At 38.6% G+C, this 16131-nt stretch overlaps 1 protein-coding gene across 1 annotated transcript in view; it reads left to right on the plus strand.

The window, feature by feature from the left end:
• The first annotated feature begins 6583 nt into the window (after nucleotides 1-6583).
• The window catches only part of HSPA4L (heat shock protein family A (Hsp70) member 4 like), a 55248-nt gene continuing 45700 nt past the window's right edge, over nucleotides 6584-16131 (plus strand). Inside the window, exon 1 of the mRNA XM_007172379.3 lies at nucleotides 6584-6926. Within this exon, the coding sequence (XP_007172441.2) occupies nucleotides 6820-6926 (107 nt within the window). The 5' untranslated portion in view covers nucleotides 6584-6819. The remainder of the gene's footprint in view (nucleotides 6927-16131) is intronic.

Consider the following 16131-nt stretch of genomic DNA (forward strand, 5'->3'; position numbering starts at 1 on the left):
AATGCTAAAATCTAAGAAGTGAAAGTATCTTCTTTTAAAATGATATTCTTTTAATGTAACTGTCTCCCCATCTTTTAAAATCATATGATATGACAAATATTTCTTAAAAGCTTATTAGGAGATGTCATCATGATATCTATGGGCATAAGTAAGCTTTATTCTACAACATCTCTACTAAAGCAGCTCAGGTTATTTCTATGTATTGTGTTTATGGTATCATATAGCTTTTAATAAGCACAGATTCTAGATCTGATCATAAAAAAATTGATAATGACTTTAATGACACTGCAAACTGTAGTTGGAAAGTAAAAGGTATAAAAATGGCATATCTGCTAACTTTTATCTATAAAATAAATAAACTCTTGCTAATGTGAATATATCTTGGAACAAAAATATCCCCTTGAAAATTACTTTGTGTACTTTGTATTGATGATAATAAAGGAAGTTTAAAACTTATGCCTGAGCTTTATTTTCCTTGATTCTAACTTATTAATAAGCAGAGAGTAACCAAATTTTTGTTAGAATTGGGAACTGGCTTAAAGACAGAAAGCAGGGTTTTCAAGGTTTTGTACAGGAGTCTGTCTTGTTTTTCAGAAATGTTGTAGAAGACAGTACATTTGAAATCCCCAAGACTTTAAAGTTTTAGTGGGTAAAGGAATGTTAAGCTAATGGGGATAAACTATAGAAGGATTTTGTGAGGCTGTGAGTGGGCAAAACCAAAACAGGGTGAGTGAACTTACTGGTGCACAGGGCAAAGTATATTTCACGGAAAATAATCCAAACTATACTTTTTAATATACTGGTGTTATCACTTGAGGAAAAAAGTTAACTCTTCTGAAAACTCTCAACATGATTTCTTGCAGTGGTCAACATAACGGAAAAAGTTATATAACAAGATAGAAGATGCTTCTATACTGTCAGTAGTTCTGTTTACCACAACAAAAGGAAGATTTAAGATGGCCCAAAGAAAATCAGTTAAAATAATAAAATATTAGGAATAGTGTCCCGTATAAAGATAAACTAAGAAAAGATAAAAGTTTTTGATTTGTTTAGGAACATGCTTAGAAGCAAAAAGTCTTTAAAATCTTGAATGACATCCATAGAGAGCAAACAGAATTTAATTACTAAATTGCTAGACCAAAAGCCTGTTCTTTGAATCCTGGAACATGTATATAGTTAGGACAAAAGAAAATAAAATGTTAACCTAGGTGACTGAGACTGAACATGCTGTGCCTACCAACCACACAAACTGTCCAATAAAGTTGAAAGGTTGGAAGGAGTTTTATTTAAGAGGAGAAACTAGGAAGATAGGCACCAAACCTAAATTGACAAGGAGGATTGCCAGCCATCTTAAAGCAGTGAGTAGGAAAAAGGAAAGTCATCTGTGAGAAATCATAACCCCCAGGCTTGTGTCACAACAAAGTATAGAATATATACATAAATACTATCTGTGATACAGGAACTCCAAACTGAATAAGTAAAACTGTTCTAGGACCAGTGAGACTTCCTCAGGGCTCTGACAGAAACAAATACAAAACCTCTCTGGGACACTTCTATGACCCAGGGCACACAAAAATTCCACAGAAAAAGCAGCCTTACTGAGGATGAATTCATGGTGAAAACAAATCATATGAGGAAACAAGCACTGTGTGGGAGAGTTGGTAGATACAATCAGAATTAGCAATTAGCACCCTAACTCTAAGAACTAAAAATGTGATAAAATACTCTAAAAGGCTATAAAGTTAGAATGTTTAAAATGATTAATAGATTTTTTTAAAGGAAGCAAAATAATACAAATAGTACAGTATGAAAGAACAGACAAGTCTGAAAGAACATCTAGAAATGGTAGAGTGCTTGAAATTAAAAACATGACAAAAAGAGGCTAAGAGTCATAGAAGTTAGAATAAAGAGACCCTACACATTCTAATAGGAGATCTAGAAGAAACTGAAAAGAAGGGGTGAGAGGCAGTAATCAAAGGACAATGTCTGAGACTTCTCCAGAACCTAAAAAATCTATCCATCCTCAGGTTAATAAAAAATTCCCGGTAAATTTAAAAAAATTTTAATGCTATAAATTTTATTGAAGATGATGGGATAGTACTTTATATTTGTGCTGTATTACACAGATTTCTAAAGCACTGACATAGATATTAGAAATAACCCTTGAAGTGAGGTAGATAATAACTGGGGAGGTTAAATGATTTGCCTCAAATCACAAAAGTTAGTGGCAAATCTTGGACTCCCTATATCTAATTTAAAGTTCTTTTTACTAATACTGTACAACTAGTATACTTTAGGATAATATAACCTGAGAGCTCACAGTTGGCCTTGTAGAATGCAGAATCCACCATCTTCATTTTACAGAAGAAGGAACTACACCCCAGAGATTCTGTGGCTTGCCCAGAGAGGCACAGGTAGTTGTTCATTCCATCATTGGAATCGGGTCAGCATCTGGTTCTTGCAGTAGTCCTCTTTTCAGGAAACAGGGTACACCTGCTCTGGAATCAAATCCCTACTCAGCTCTTATTGGCTGTATAACTTTGGGAAATCATTTTTTTTTGTTCATTTTTATTGGAGTATAGTTGCTTTACAGTGTTGTGTTAGTTTCTGCTGTACAGCAAAGTGAATCAGCTGTACGTATATTTTTAAAAATCCACGTTAGACACATCCTAATGAAACTACAAAGTATCAAATAAAACTCATGACTTGCAAAGGAACACTATTTAGACTCATCAATAATAATGGATGCCAAAAGATAAGGGACAGTTACTGTCAATCAAGAATTGTATTGTCAACCAAATTATTATTCAAAGTTAAAGATTTTTAGAAACAAAATATTCACCATTCAGAGACCTTTACTGAAAGAAAACCCAGAAGGAAAGAGGTATGCAAGAAGCAATGAAGTAAACAAATTGGTAAACATATTGGTAAACCAAGATAAACACTGGCTGTAAAAGACTTTTTGGTGGGAGAAGTAATGTAACTTGGTGAATTGGGGAATAATTTAGTCTCTCAGTTTTCTTGGGAGCTTACACACATTTTGGTCTCTTGCATTTTTTCAGGGGCAGGCCCCAATGTAAAACTAGGTATATTACTATAACTAGGCAGGTAAGTCCGCTTAATTCTGGAGTGCAATAATTATAAGCCCATAGACACATTTCTCTAATATCAGTAAAGCTGATTTTTTTTTTTTATCGCCATTGCCCGCTCTTCTAGCTCAACTGTTTGAAAATTCAGGTAGAGATTCAGCTAAAATGGTATCTAGAAGGAAATTTATGGCTGCAAATATATGTATTAGAAAACAAGAAAGACTGAAAATTAATGAGCTGGGTGTTAGAAAAAGAACAAAGTAAAAAAAGAAATATAGAAGGAGATAATAAAGAGCAGATGAAATAGAAAACAAAGACTAATAAAAAGGCAAGAAACCCAAAAGCACTTTAAGAAACCACTAGTGATAGGAGCCAAGAAAAGAGATTCAAATATTAAGAATGAGAACGTTGGACATATAGCTATAGAAAAGATTTTTTGAATAAATGAATAATCAGCTTTATGTCAACAAACGTGAAGGCCTACATGAAATGGTCAATTTTCAATAAAAATATAAATCAGTATTGATACAAGAAATAATAGAAAACAAAGACTATATCCCCTAAAGAAACTTAACCCATGGTCATAAATCTACTTGTAAGCTCCAGGCCAAGATGGTTTTCAGGCTTGTCTTACCAAAACTTTGCCAGAGAAAAGAAAACGGGGAAACCTCCTCAACTTCTTCTATGAAGCTAGTATAATCTTGATATTAACAAGAAGAGTAAAGAAAGGAAAATTAAACCTTATGGATACAAACATTCTAAACAAAATAATCACAAACTAAATCCAGTATATCTAAAAACAGAACCATCATGGGTGGCCTAACAGGTTTATCCGAGGAATACAGGGATATTAGAAAATATATTAGTATTACTCACCACATTAACTGATTTAGGGAGAAAAAAAGATCATTTCAATAGATGATGAATAGCGTTTGTTAAGTTTCAGTATCCACTTACAAGAAAAAACTCTTAGCAAGGAAAAGAGGATAATTTTAGCTTTTTTATATCAACGCAGAAGTATCTTCTTTAACATTAAGCACAAGACAAGGATGCTCACCGCTATAGCTTATATTCACCATTGTACTGAAGAGCTTAGGCAACATAATTAAGAAAAAACAAGAAGTAGGATTAAAAATGAAGAAAAAATTTGGTTATTTCCCAGGCCATATGGTTCTATATACAGAAAATCCAAGGAACTCTACAAATACTAGAATTTATGAGAATACAGCAGGATTGATGGATACATTGATCAATATACATAAATCAACGTAATTCCTATGTTGTAGCAGCAGCTGGGCATACCTACCATGTATTGGCCTTTTTGGTTCCAGGCATTGTGGCTATGCTCACATTATTTAATAATAAAAACAGCCTCATAGGTGTATTTGCCGTCTTCATTTTAACAGGTTTTGAACCTGGGACTTGGATAGTTAAGTAACTTGCCGAAGGTCAAGGTCACCTACTAACTTAGGTGAGGCTGGGACTACAACCCAAGTCTATGTGACCCCAAACCTAGCCAGGAGGTACTCTCATTTCCTCCCAGTAAATGTAGAGAATGTAATACTCCCTTGCTCCTGACCCCAACTCTTTACTCCGATATTTTGCGTTTTTTTAATAGGAAAATTATTCTCACACCCTCAAGTTGTACACACAGCATGGAGAAATAAATGGTCCTAGGAGAATTTCAGGATATTCTGGACTAAATCCAGACGTTGGCGGGCCTAAATAGGATGGTGGCCGCAGGGGCACCTGAGGAGAGCGGGGAGAAGCCGGGAGCCGCCCAGCAGCCCTGGGACCCGGGGTCTGTTGGGAGCAGCGGCACCCAGTCCCCGCGCTGCTCACGCACTGCCTGCTGGGAGGCGAGGCCGCGACACCCGCCGCGTCAGAGAGGACAGAGGACGGCGTCAACGGGTGTCACCAACTTCTCCGGTGTGCTTGTGAGACGGAAGAGCGGTGTGATTCTTGAACATAGGAAGACCAGAGCCAAAACATGACATTGCGGTTTCCACAGTACCGCCCTTGAAAATGGATTTCACGTTCCTCATAGCAACAGCAGCAGGAGCTATAGCCACCCTTGCTGCTGCGTCTGTTGCAGCATTGATAGTGGTAAGAAGTCTAAGTTCTTTTAGAAAGTGGACAAATAAGGACAATGAGCGTACGAAAAAACCTCGTAAAAAAGTCTCTTTCATGAGACCAACCAATGGGAAACAGGAAAGACATGAGGAATCGGGCGAGAAGTAACAGGAATCACACAAGGAATTGGACGAGAATGAACAGGAAACCCCGGAAGAACTGAACGACAAGGGACAGGACCACGAAGCACCGAATGACAAGGAACAGGAAAGCCAGGAAGAAGTGAACAAGAAGGAAGAAGAAACTCACAAAGAAAGGAATGAGAAGGAACAGGACAGCCAAACTTCGTAAGTGTAAAGTACATCTTGGTTAAACTTCAGGCAGACGACAGATGCTGATCAAATGAAGAAAGCAGACAGCTGGGGCAGCGGAGGCTCCTTTTCTGCGGACCAAAGGGCAGAGGCTGGAGGCCATGCACAGGCTTGCTTGGTGTCACAGCGACACACAGACGTAAGGTTACTTTCCTGTAAAACTGGTTTTCAGAGGTAAGGGTTAGTGGAGGAGACTGCACCTTTTAGGATGATATGAGGGAAGTTACACGAAGGGAAAGTTGTCAGTGTGTTGTTTCTTGACATGTTTTTTTTTTTGGTATCTCAAGCCCTGGTGAGGCGGAAAAAAAAGTCCCGTTGGCTTTCACACGAGACACTGTCACTTGTGAGGAGTAAAGGACTCCTGCCCCCCGGGATCGGCGGCGCCCCTTAGGGCGAGGCGAGGCCGCTGCCGGCTGCACAATGGGAGCCACCTCACAGGGGCGGGCGCGGCGCGGCAGGACTGCGGGCGCGCCAGCCGGCGGCACGTGGGCGCCTCGGGGGGGCGAGGCCGGCGGGGCGGGGAGGCCGGCGGGGCGGGGAGGCGGGGGTGCCAAGGCTGCGGGCGGGCCCTTCGGGGGTAAAGAGCGAGGAGGTGGTTGCCGGGTCAGCAACCGCCAGGCTGCGCGCCCGACTCCGGGCAGGCCTGGGCAGCGTCCTGCCCCTGCGACCGGCCGCCCCCGGTTGCCAAAACAATCGGAAGGGGTCCTTCCGAACACCTGGGCAAACCGCCGGCGGCCGCTCTCACCTAGCCCAGCCGCAGTGCGCCCCGCTGCCGCGCGGTGGCGACCGAGCTAGCCAGTTCTGCTTCCCCTCCTCCTCTCCTGCCCGATCCTTCCCGCTCCCCCCTCTCCTCCCTCCCACTCCCGGCTGCCTCAGCCGCCTCCATTTTCCAGATCTTTCTCGAACCCGCAGCTCCTCGGGCAGCCGTTGCCCGAGTGCTGACGGAAGCGGCCGAAGTCGAGGCCGGGAGCAGCCTCGGGCGCTGAGGGGGAGCTGGCGCGCCTCCCCAGCGACCGAACGCGCAGGCGCAGACCCAAGTAACTGCCGGTTGGAGGCGGCCGAGCCGCAGTGGAGAGAGACCTGGGTGGCTGAAGCTGCGGCGCGGGCGGCCTCCAGCTCCTCCAGGGTTCCCCGACGTGCTGCCCTCGTTTTAATGCGCAGCGACTTCGGGTTATCTCTCCTTTGCTTCTCGTAGGAGTCGCAGTTCCAGGAGCAACAGCCTAGGAGAGGACGCGGTCCCCGCACAGAGGGCTTCAGCACCATCCCCCCGACCATTAGGCGGCGGGATGTCTGTGGTCGGCATTGACCTCGGCTTTCTCAACTGCTACATCGCAGTAGCGAGGAGTGGCGGCATCGAAACCATCGCCAATGAGTACAGCGACAGGTGTACCCCGTAAGTGCCTTGTCTGGTCATAACCCTAGGAAACGTTTCCTCCCGACCCTTACGCTTGTCCCGCCCGCTGGTTTCTTCTGATGCGCGGAACTCGGAGATGACAGGTGCAGTCCATCAACTGCAGTCTCTAGGGACCGTGGGTTGGCGGGCCCAGGTGGGAGTCGGACGTACTCGCTCCGCACAGCTGCTTTTCCTTCAAGGACAAGGGACTTAACTCGGATAGCTGGCCCATCTCTCCCTTCTGTACCCACGCCCCCTCCCCCCCCCACGCCGCCCACCACGCCTCTGTCCGCCGGCGGCCCTGCTTTAGTTTTCGGGAAAGGGATTGGAGTGGGACCACCACGATGTCCGGAACACTGGAGAAAGATCTTTGGTTACCCCTAGTGGGGCTTGTGTGGGATTACTGGCCGCGGGCGGGCATCCCCGCTCGCTCAGTAAAAAAACTGTTTATTCTTTCTGCCCTTCCTCCTTTCCCCATCTGTCAGCATGACAGCTTTCTCTCAAAAAAGTAGGAAATGAAAGCTTAGACTGCAAATATCAGAAGATGAGTTGCAAGTTCATCTGACCCAGAAAACCTTTTTTGTTTGTTTTTAAAGAAGAGATTGAGATATTCAGGTTTTTACCTCAGTGTCCTTGAGAATTCGAGGTAATCGGATCGGTTTCCAGGGGCGTAGGTTAATGGTACATTAATAGGGAGAGAATCAGGGATGGGAGTCGTTGGCCTCAAGTATTGGTAATGTTCATCCATTAAAGGAAAGCGGGGGAGTTAGAACCTACCAAAAGCATATTTCTACAGAATGAACTGTTGGGGAGTCGGAGGCCGCTGTCCTGTATAAACATGACTGTGAAGTGATTCCATTACGAACACTTGATGAAACACTTAGGAGGAGTGGCATTATGTCATGGAAACATGTTTCCCTATGTTCCATCGTTTCTCTGATCTGGGAAGTTAGCAAAGAATAGAATTAAGTAAGACAGGGTATGAAAAACTAGCTTCTTATTGTAGACTCCTGTTACCGGTAATTTTATGAGGAAACCAACTGTCCATGTCTTATTTCCTATGGAGAGGCAACTAAACATGTTAATTTGACCCTTCTGAATGGTCCAAAATACAATACTTTAAATATAAGACTAATCTTGTCAGTGTTAAGCTAAGCCTTTAACTAATTATATTACTACACTTTTATGAGTAATTTAAATTATGTCAAGGAGATGTTGACGATAGCTTACTTGAATCAGTTTGTGCTTCGGTTTCTTTCCAAGAATAATCTATAAGGTTTTATACCACCTTTTTCTAGATTATATGCATTACATTTCTTTTACTGAAATTTTGGATCTTTGTATTCTCAAATGTGAGCATAGGTCAGTTAATTTTCATAATACTGTTAGAACTCTTCTTTTTACATCTTTTTCTGGCTTTTATGCACAATGAGAAGGTGAAGTAGTGATTGTGAACTATTTATGACTTCACCTCTACAACGTTTTAAGCCACAGCAGATATGGGCTTCTGCCAGAAAAGCACTAGGAAATTCCACTCTCCTCTTTCAGCAGAGTAAAGGTTAATGGGGGCAGTCTTTGGCTTCAGGGACTTAGCCTATGGAGAAAAAGTGAGAGGTAGGATGGACGTTCCCCTTATCTTTAAAGCCTTATCCTAAAAGATCAGAAACCAGAATTGTAAAACAGATACTGCATTTCCAGGCTCAGAAATCTTAGTAGTGGGTCCATGACTCTTTAAATTTAAAGAGCCTGGCCAAACTTTTAGAGAGTTATTTAGAAATTAGGCTGCTTATTTAAGTCTTCTAGAAGTCTCTTTGTTAATATTCTTAAGCACATTGGCAAATTCTGTGTGGCTGAGATTTAATGATCTTTCTGATTGTGAGTAAGAGAGTCACTTCTAATATCTAGATTTAATGAGCCTAATCCAAAGTAGAAAGTTCTAAAGGTGGAAGGATTGTATTCCTAGCTTTGTATCAACAACTCTTCCCTTCTTTCTGTGGCTGTGTACTGTCATTTATCTCAGGAATATATCTTTTATTGTTACTGAACTAATACTTCACTGTAGTCCAGTGTTCTTATACTGTATATTTGCTTTACAGGGCTTACATTTTTGAGTGAAAACATAGCCGCTTCTGATCCCTAGACATTTATTCGTTAAATGCCTGTCTTGCAAAAAGCATAACTATTAGAGGACCTGTAACTTTTCTAATACACCACAGTGTTTAATAATACACATAAACTAGCTTTTCAAAAAATTTTTTTTCCATATTCCAGTTGCTGAAATCAAGGTAATATGACACAAGGTAATATAATGAGATGCAAATACATTATAAAAAGATCCTGTGAGGACTTCCTGGGTGGTCCAGTGGTTAAGACTCCGAGCTTCCACTGCTGGGGGCACGGGTTCGATCCCTGGTCAGGGAACTAATATCCCACATGACCTGAGGTAAATAGAATAGAATAGATTAAAATAGGATAAAATAAAATAAAATACTGATGAAAAGATCCTGTGGAAAAGAGGTAGGAAATGTTTGATTTAGTTGGTTTCAACATCCATACTTTTTCACATTTGTTTCATCCTTTAACATACTTGATTATGGATTCATGGGAGAATCCCACGTATAAACGAAGGACAATTTAATGAAAAAGATAATTGCTTAAGTTTGGTCTACAATTAAGGGACCAAGGGCAAGTAGTTAAAACTGTTCTTCAGATTCACCTTCTGTAAAGTTGGGAGTGCTTGTACTAGCCTCTCTTATCTCATGCATAAGTTGAAGAGGAAGAAAGAAATTAACATGCATAAATTGAATAAAATATTAACTTATTTTTTCTGAATTTTTTCTTATTTAAAATTATTATGCAAATAGTACATGTTCATTGTAGAAGTACAGGCATGTTAAAAGATGAAAATAAAAATTATAATTTTTCCATCCAGAAATAAAACTTCCAGATGGTTTTCTCTGTGTGTGTATTTCAAGGGTAGATTATATTTTATATTCTATTTGGTGTCCTCTTTATATATAAAATATATTTCTATACTATTAGTTTTAGTGTCTGTATAATCATTTCCTTAATTTAATTCATCCCTTATTGGATATTCAGGTTGTTTATATTTTCTTTTTATAAGCAGTGCTGTGATAACTATCTTTATAACTAAATTTTTGACCCTTAATTCCTTCAAGTAAGTTCCTAGAGGTAGAATTGCTGAGTGTGCACATTCTTAAGGCCTTAGATATGTTTGTATTGCTCAATTAAGTATAGATGTAGGGACTGGAATTTCCATGCTAGACTCAGTTATATCAAAGTGATTAGTTTCACACATGGGAAAAGAAAACTGCAGCCAGAAATCCTCATTCAGTATCAGATTAAAGCATGTGGTCAGCTAAAACATGCTGCCTGCCTGTATTGATAATAGTGATTTCTATGTGCTAAGCGTTGTGTTTGCATTGTCACACATATCACACCAGTTCTTTGAGTTTGATAATACTGTCTTTTTCCATAAGAAGACTTAAGCAAAGTTAAGTATCTTGGCCAAGAACTAGTAAGCAGTGAAATGGATTCAGTTTCAGGCTGCTTTGACCCCTGAACCCCAATGTCCTTACATTATCCATTGGCATATGGATGGTATCTATATATTGGGTTCAGGGGGGTGTAATGGGACAAATTGGGCAGTTACTGTAGAGAGAAGGATCTTTAATATCAGTCAAGTCATCTATTTTTGGGTATTTTCTAAGAAGTATTATCTTGTTTTTAAATGTTTTAATATGCTTTTAAGTTATTTTAAGAACATGTAAAAATCTTGTTTCAATTTAGAAACTCATTAAAAAATATGTACACAAAATAAGTTAGTGTAAACCTATGGAGGAAAGTAGTATGGAAAGACTATAAACTATTAACAATGGATATTTCATGACAGTAGAGTTATAGAGTGTGCTTTTAATACATAGTCTGTAATGTTTTGAATTTTTATGAACTTATTTTACAATAAGGAAATTGGACCTTTTAATCAAACTATTATTTCAAGACATTTTTGTTAGGTGTACGTATTTGTTTTGTCATCAACATTCTGTAGGATCCGACTTACTGTTCAATTCTCTGTTTTTCTTTCTTCATTACTTTTTCCCTATTTCTTTTCCAGTGTATGTATAATCTGAAAATATGCGAAAATATTATTTATACACTACACCTCAAATATGTGAGATGTCCTCTTCAATGCACAAAAGTTAGAAATCACTTACCTTGGGGTATTGAAAATAAAAATTTTTGTACACAGAAAATGACAAAACTACAGACATTAACAGTGGCTAGCTGGGTAGGAGGACTTTTTATGATAATAGCAGTTTGGAGTAGGAGAATATTTTTACAGTTTTTTAATTAAATATTCTTTGTACTATATGAAATGGTTTTGTTTGTATGTTTTACTATTAGCTTACATTAACTTTGATTTAAAATATTTTAAATACTGAAGAATTACATAAAGTAAATCTCCTTTTTCTCTTCCCAGACACCTCCTAAACTTTAGTGTGTTTCTATACATTTGCGAGTATATGTATATAACTGGGATTTTTTTTTTAACGTAGAATTACATTATACATATTTTGTAATTGCTTTTTTCAAAATATACTGTGGACATTGCAGACTTGCTCATATGACTCTAATTTATCTCATCTTTTTAATGGTTGTACAGCATTCCGTTTATCTATACACTACCATTAGTGTACATTTCAAAATATTTTGCTGTTGACAAAAAAAATTCAATGAACAGCTTCCCCCCTCCTCCTTTTTTTAAAAAATGAAATTGTGCCTAAAGGAGTGGGTGGGCAGGTATCTCACACTTTAGCATGGCCAAAGCTAGAACTATAAAATCTTTTAGTATGAATATTATGCACAAAACAAAATGAATCTCCAGTCATTGCCTTGAATTTGTGGGTGAAAAATTCTGAAAAGTTTCTAGAAGGCAAGGAATGATAGGTACAAATTACATAATATCTATTACGAGTTGAAGGTGCTTCATGCCATTGGTAGTCTTTTTAGCATGTGGTCACTAAAATACAAATTAATGACCATAGCCGTGTTCTAATAAAACTTTATTTGCAAAAATAAGTGGCAAGGGGTAATTTGCAAACCTCTGTTCTAGGCAGTCATAATCAAAAGACTTAAAATTACTGTGCATGGCTATTTGTCTTTGAACTGATGAATTTTAAGTAAGATAGTTAGCTTTTAAAATAATGTATCTAATCTAATAATTAATCTAAATACTTAGACAGTATGTCTCATTTAACGTACCTAATCAGCTTTTTAAATATTGTGTCTACCTATATAAATGTCTGTGTGATTTCTGTTAATGGTTTCAAGTTATAAACTAATTTGTGAATTAACGCTTACTAGAAGCATTTGGAAACTATTAAAGGAATTTTTATTATTTTTATCTGTTAAAATGTTTTATGTATTGTCCATATTGAAAGATTTGGAAGTTTATATTATTACTAAATCATATATGCCTAGAAGTTTTATACCTTTAAGTAGCAAGCTAAAAAGGAAATGGCAACAATCAGTCCTTTTGAGAACATTCCTCCCCCACCCCTTCTAGGGCAACTTTTTTCCAGATAGTTAATTTTGAGAAATAATAACTAGATGTTTTCTTTACTGTCAAACTCTCAGATCCCTTAATTTGTTTATAGGCTTTGAAACACTCTAAGAATGTTTTCTCCAACTTATTTGAACCACTAAGGAATCATTTTGTACAGAACACTATTTGAGAAATGATGCAGTGGTTCTCAGCTGGAGAAAATTTTGTCCCCTAGGGCGTATCTGACAATATCTGAAGATATTTTGGTTGTCACACGGGGAGGGGGAAAGGAGGAATGCTACTGGCTTCCAGCAGGTAGAGGCCAGAGATGCTCCTGAAATCCTCTAGTGCACAAAATAGCCCCACTACCTCAAAAAAAATTAGCCCAAAATGTCAGCAGTACCAAGGTTGAGAAACCCTGCTCTATAGACATCTTGGCAACCATAGTTGAAAGTAGTTGCTCAGCGGTTGACAATTTGATTCAGAGCCAAATTGGCCATGTAAGGAGCGGACCTTTTGATTTAAACCAATTGATTGTCCTCTCATATCATTAATTCAGCTATTGTATTTCTTAGCATCTACTCAATGATAGCCAAAGAGGCTATAAATAGTAATTATGGTCTCATGGGACTGGCAAAGGAAAGCGGAGATTTCTAAAAAATAGGGCTATTTTTAAAGTGTAAATGGTAAGATCAAGAGGTTTTGAATCCTTTGCTTTATAAAGAAGCAAACAAATTTAGTGTTGCCCTCTTAGGTGAGAAGTTTCATAGTCGGTTGGCAGTATGTATTTTCTCCAACCTAACCATGCTTGGCTTTATAAAAATAGGCTTTATAAGAGAGACAGAAAGTTAATCGTAGATTTTAAGGGAAAATACAAGTACAACTTTCTTAAAGTAACATCCTGTCATTTGATTTTTATGCCCCTCCTCTACTAAAAGTGATATAGGACATTCAGAAGTTTTGCTTATTTGTTTAGAGTTTTGTGGCATTCTTTGAGAATCTAGGACTACCACTGTGGTGGCAACATCAGACTGGATATAATAGATTTAAGCTGCATTGTGAACTCTCCTTTTTTTTTTTTTCTTTTAGGTATAAAATGGAATTTCTAAATAGTAGTTGAAATAATATATAAAAAGTATAATATAATTGGATTATGTGATACATAGTTGGATAAACTGTTGAATATCCTTTTCTATAAGAACTTTTATATCAACCTAATATGTGTGTATTTTCCTTGGTATTACTAAAGGTCAGGTAAAAGTTTTGAAAGAGAATAGGTATTTAACTTACTTTGATTTTTCTGAGAATCCTTGGCAGATATTTATTTAACGGCTGTGTTCTAGAATCTTTTTGAAAAAAAAAAATTGAAGGAAGGGATTTGAAGAACTTTAGTATGTGAGGAGAATTTTCTCTGTATTGAAACTGGGTATTTCCAAGTTAGAACATTAAATTTTTTTTTTAAATTATTATTTATTTATTTATTTGGCTGTGTTGGGTCTTCGTTTCTGCGCGAGGGCTTCCTCTAGTTGCGGCAAGCGGGGGCCACTCTTCATCGCGGTGCGCGGGCCTCTCACTATCGTGGCCTCTCTTGTTGCGGAGCACAGGCTCCAGACGTGCAGGCTCAGTAGTTGTGGCTCACGGGCCTAGTTGCTCCGCGGCATGTGGGATCTTCCCAGACCAGGGCTCGAACCCGTGTCCCCTGCATTAGCAGGCAGACTCTCAACCACTGCGCCACCAGGGAAGCCCCTAGAACATTAAATTTTTGAACTTTAAAAGTTGTCTGCTTTTAACCTAAGAGAATATCTGATAATGATAACCGTTTAGCTTTCCTTGTGAAGTGATACAGGTGCAAAACATATTTCAGTGAATACAGCGCTTAATAAATGATAGTTGAATCAATCTTATTTGGAACTGAGTGTTCTAACAGAAGTTAAACTCTTGAGAATCAACCTAAGAATAAGATTTTCTGTGCATTGAAATGTTGGTAGCCTCGTATTGAAAAAAGTATTCAGAAGTGTATCCAAATAATGGAGATGAGAGTAAGATGGACTATAAAGCAGGCTAAGAGATGGCAAGTCCATGTTTTCTCTGATGAGTTTTAGGGTGGAATACCAACCATCCGCGTGGATTGCTGTATCAGGTATGCAGATATCTACTCTGGCAAAGACTGTGTTGAATCAAGGAGTTATTTGCAAGAGAAATGAAGATGTCACCTGAACCGCTGATTCTTACTATATCCTGTTTTGGCCAGATCACAATTAAAAGTAACTTCCATTTCGTTCATCTGTTCATCACATTTAACATTTTAGTCCTAAATATATATCTGCTTAGATGTCTCAAAGGTACCTCAGTCTCAACATGTCCAAAATAGAACTTGTGATGGTCCATCCCCAAACGTGTCCCTCTCACAGTGTTTTCTGTCTCATTGCATGGCACCACTATCTACCCTCTTATGCAAACTGGAAACCTAGACATTATTCTTGACACTTACCTCCTCCTATGATCTATTCCAGCCTGTTCAATAAAAATAAATATAATGTATGTGAGCCACATGCATATTTTAAAATGTTCTAGTAGTTACATTAAAAAGGTAAGAAACAGGCAAAGTTAATTTTAATATACTTGATTAAATCAGTATATTCAAAATCTTATTTCAACATGTAATCAGTGTTTTAAAATTAATGAGATATTGTAACATTTCTTTTTAAATTTTAAATCTTCAAAATCCAGAGTGTATTTCACACTTAAAATAAATACATCCAATTCAGACTAGCTGCACTGGAGCTCCAGTGGCACAGTTGGTTAGTGTGAGGTACTTATACAGCCTAGCTGCGTTTCATGTGGCTGATAGCCACGTGGGTCTGGTGGCTGCTGGATTGCACTGCGAAGGCCTAGTTCACCACCAAGTCCTTTGAGTTTTAGCTCCTAAAATCTCTTATTTCCTTTTCCTTCTGTCTCAGCTGCTACTATACTGATAGAGATTATTGATAACTTCTAGCCCTCCACCCATTCCTGTAGTCAAAATGATCTCCACCAAACACACCCCTAATTGAATCCATCATCATTTACTCTTCCTTCAAATCTCATCACTTTCTCCGATAAGCCATTCCTGATGCTCTTTTAGGTCAATTCGTGCTGTTGTCTACTCTCATTGCACCATGTGTACACGTTTTTGTACCACCTAGTTTACTTTCATTTGTGACTCTATAGCAATATAAGTTCCAAGGGAGCCAAAACGATGTCTGACTTTTTTCCCCTTATTATTATAGCTTTAGTACCCAACAGAGTGCCAGACATGTAGTAGTTACTCAGCATTCATCTGTTAAATTGGCTGAATGAACCTAACTGCTTGCCTTCCCTGAAAAATCCTGTGTCCCCAATATAACAATATCTTGTTCAGCCCTTGAAAAGCACTGTTCTGGGATCTTTTTTTTTTTTCACTTTGTATTATATGTAAGCATGGAGTGTTCATTCTATTATTCAAAAGGCTTTAATGAACTCTCATAACCTACTGAAATATATTTCAAATTTATAATATATCATTTGAGACACTGTATAATCTGGCCCTCTGATATGTCTACCAAAATGTCCTATGAAACTAGCGAAGTTGTATTCTTCCTAGTCTCCAAGTGAGCATTA

The sequence above is a fragment of the Balaenoptera acutorostrata genome, chromosome 5 (genome assembly GCF_949987535.1).
Source record: "Balaenoptera acutorostrata chromosome 5, mBalAcu1.1, whole genome shotgun sequence".
Taxonomy (NCBI): Eukaryota; Metazoa; Chordata; class Mammalia; order Artiodactyla; family Balaenopteridae; genus Balaenoptera; species Balaenoptera acutorostrata.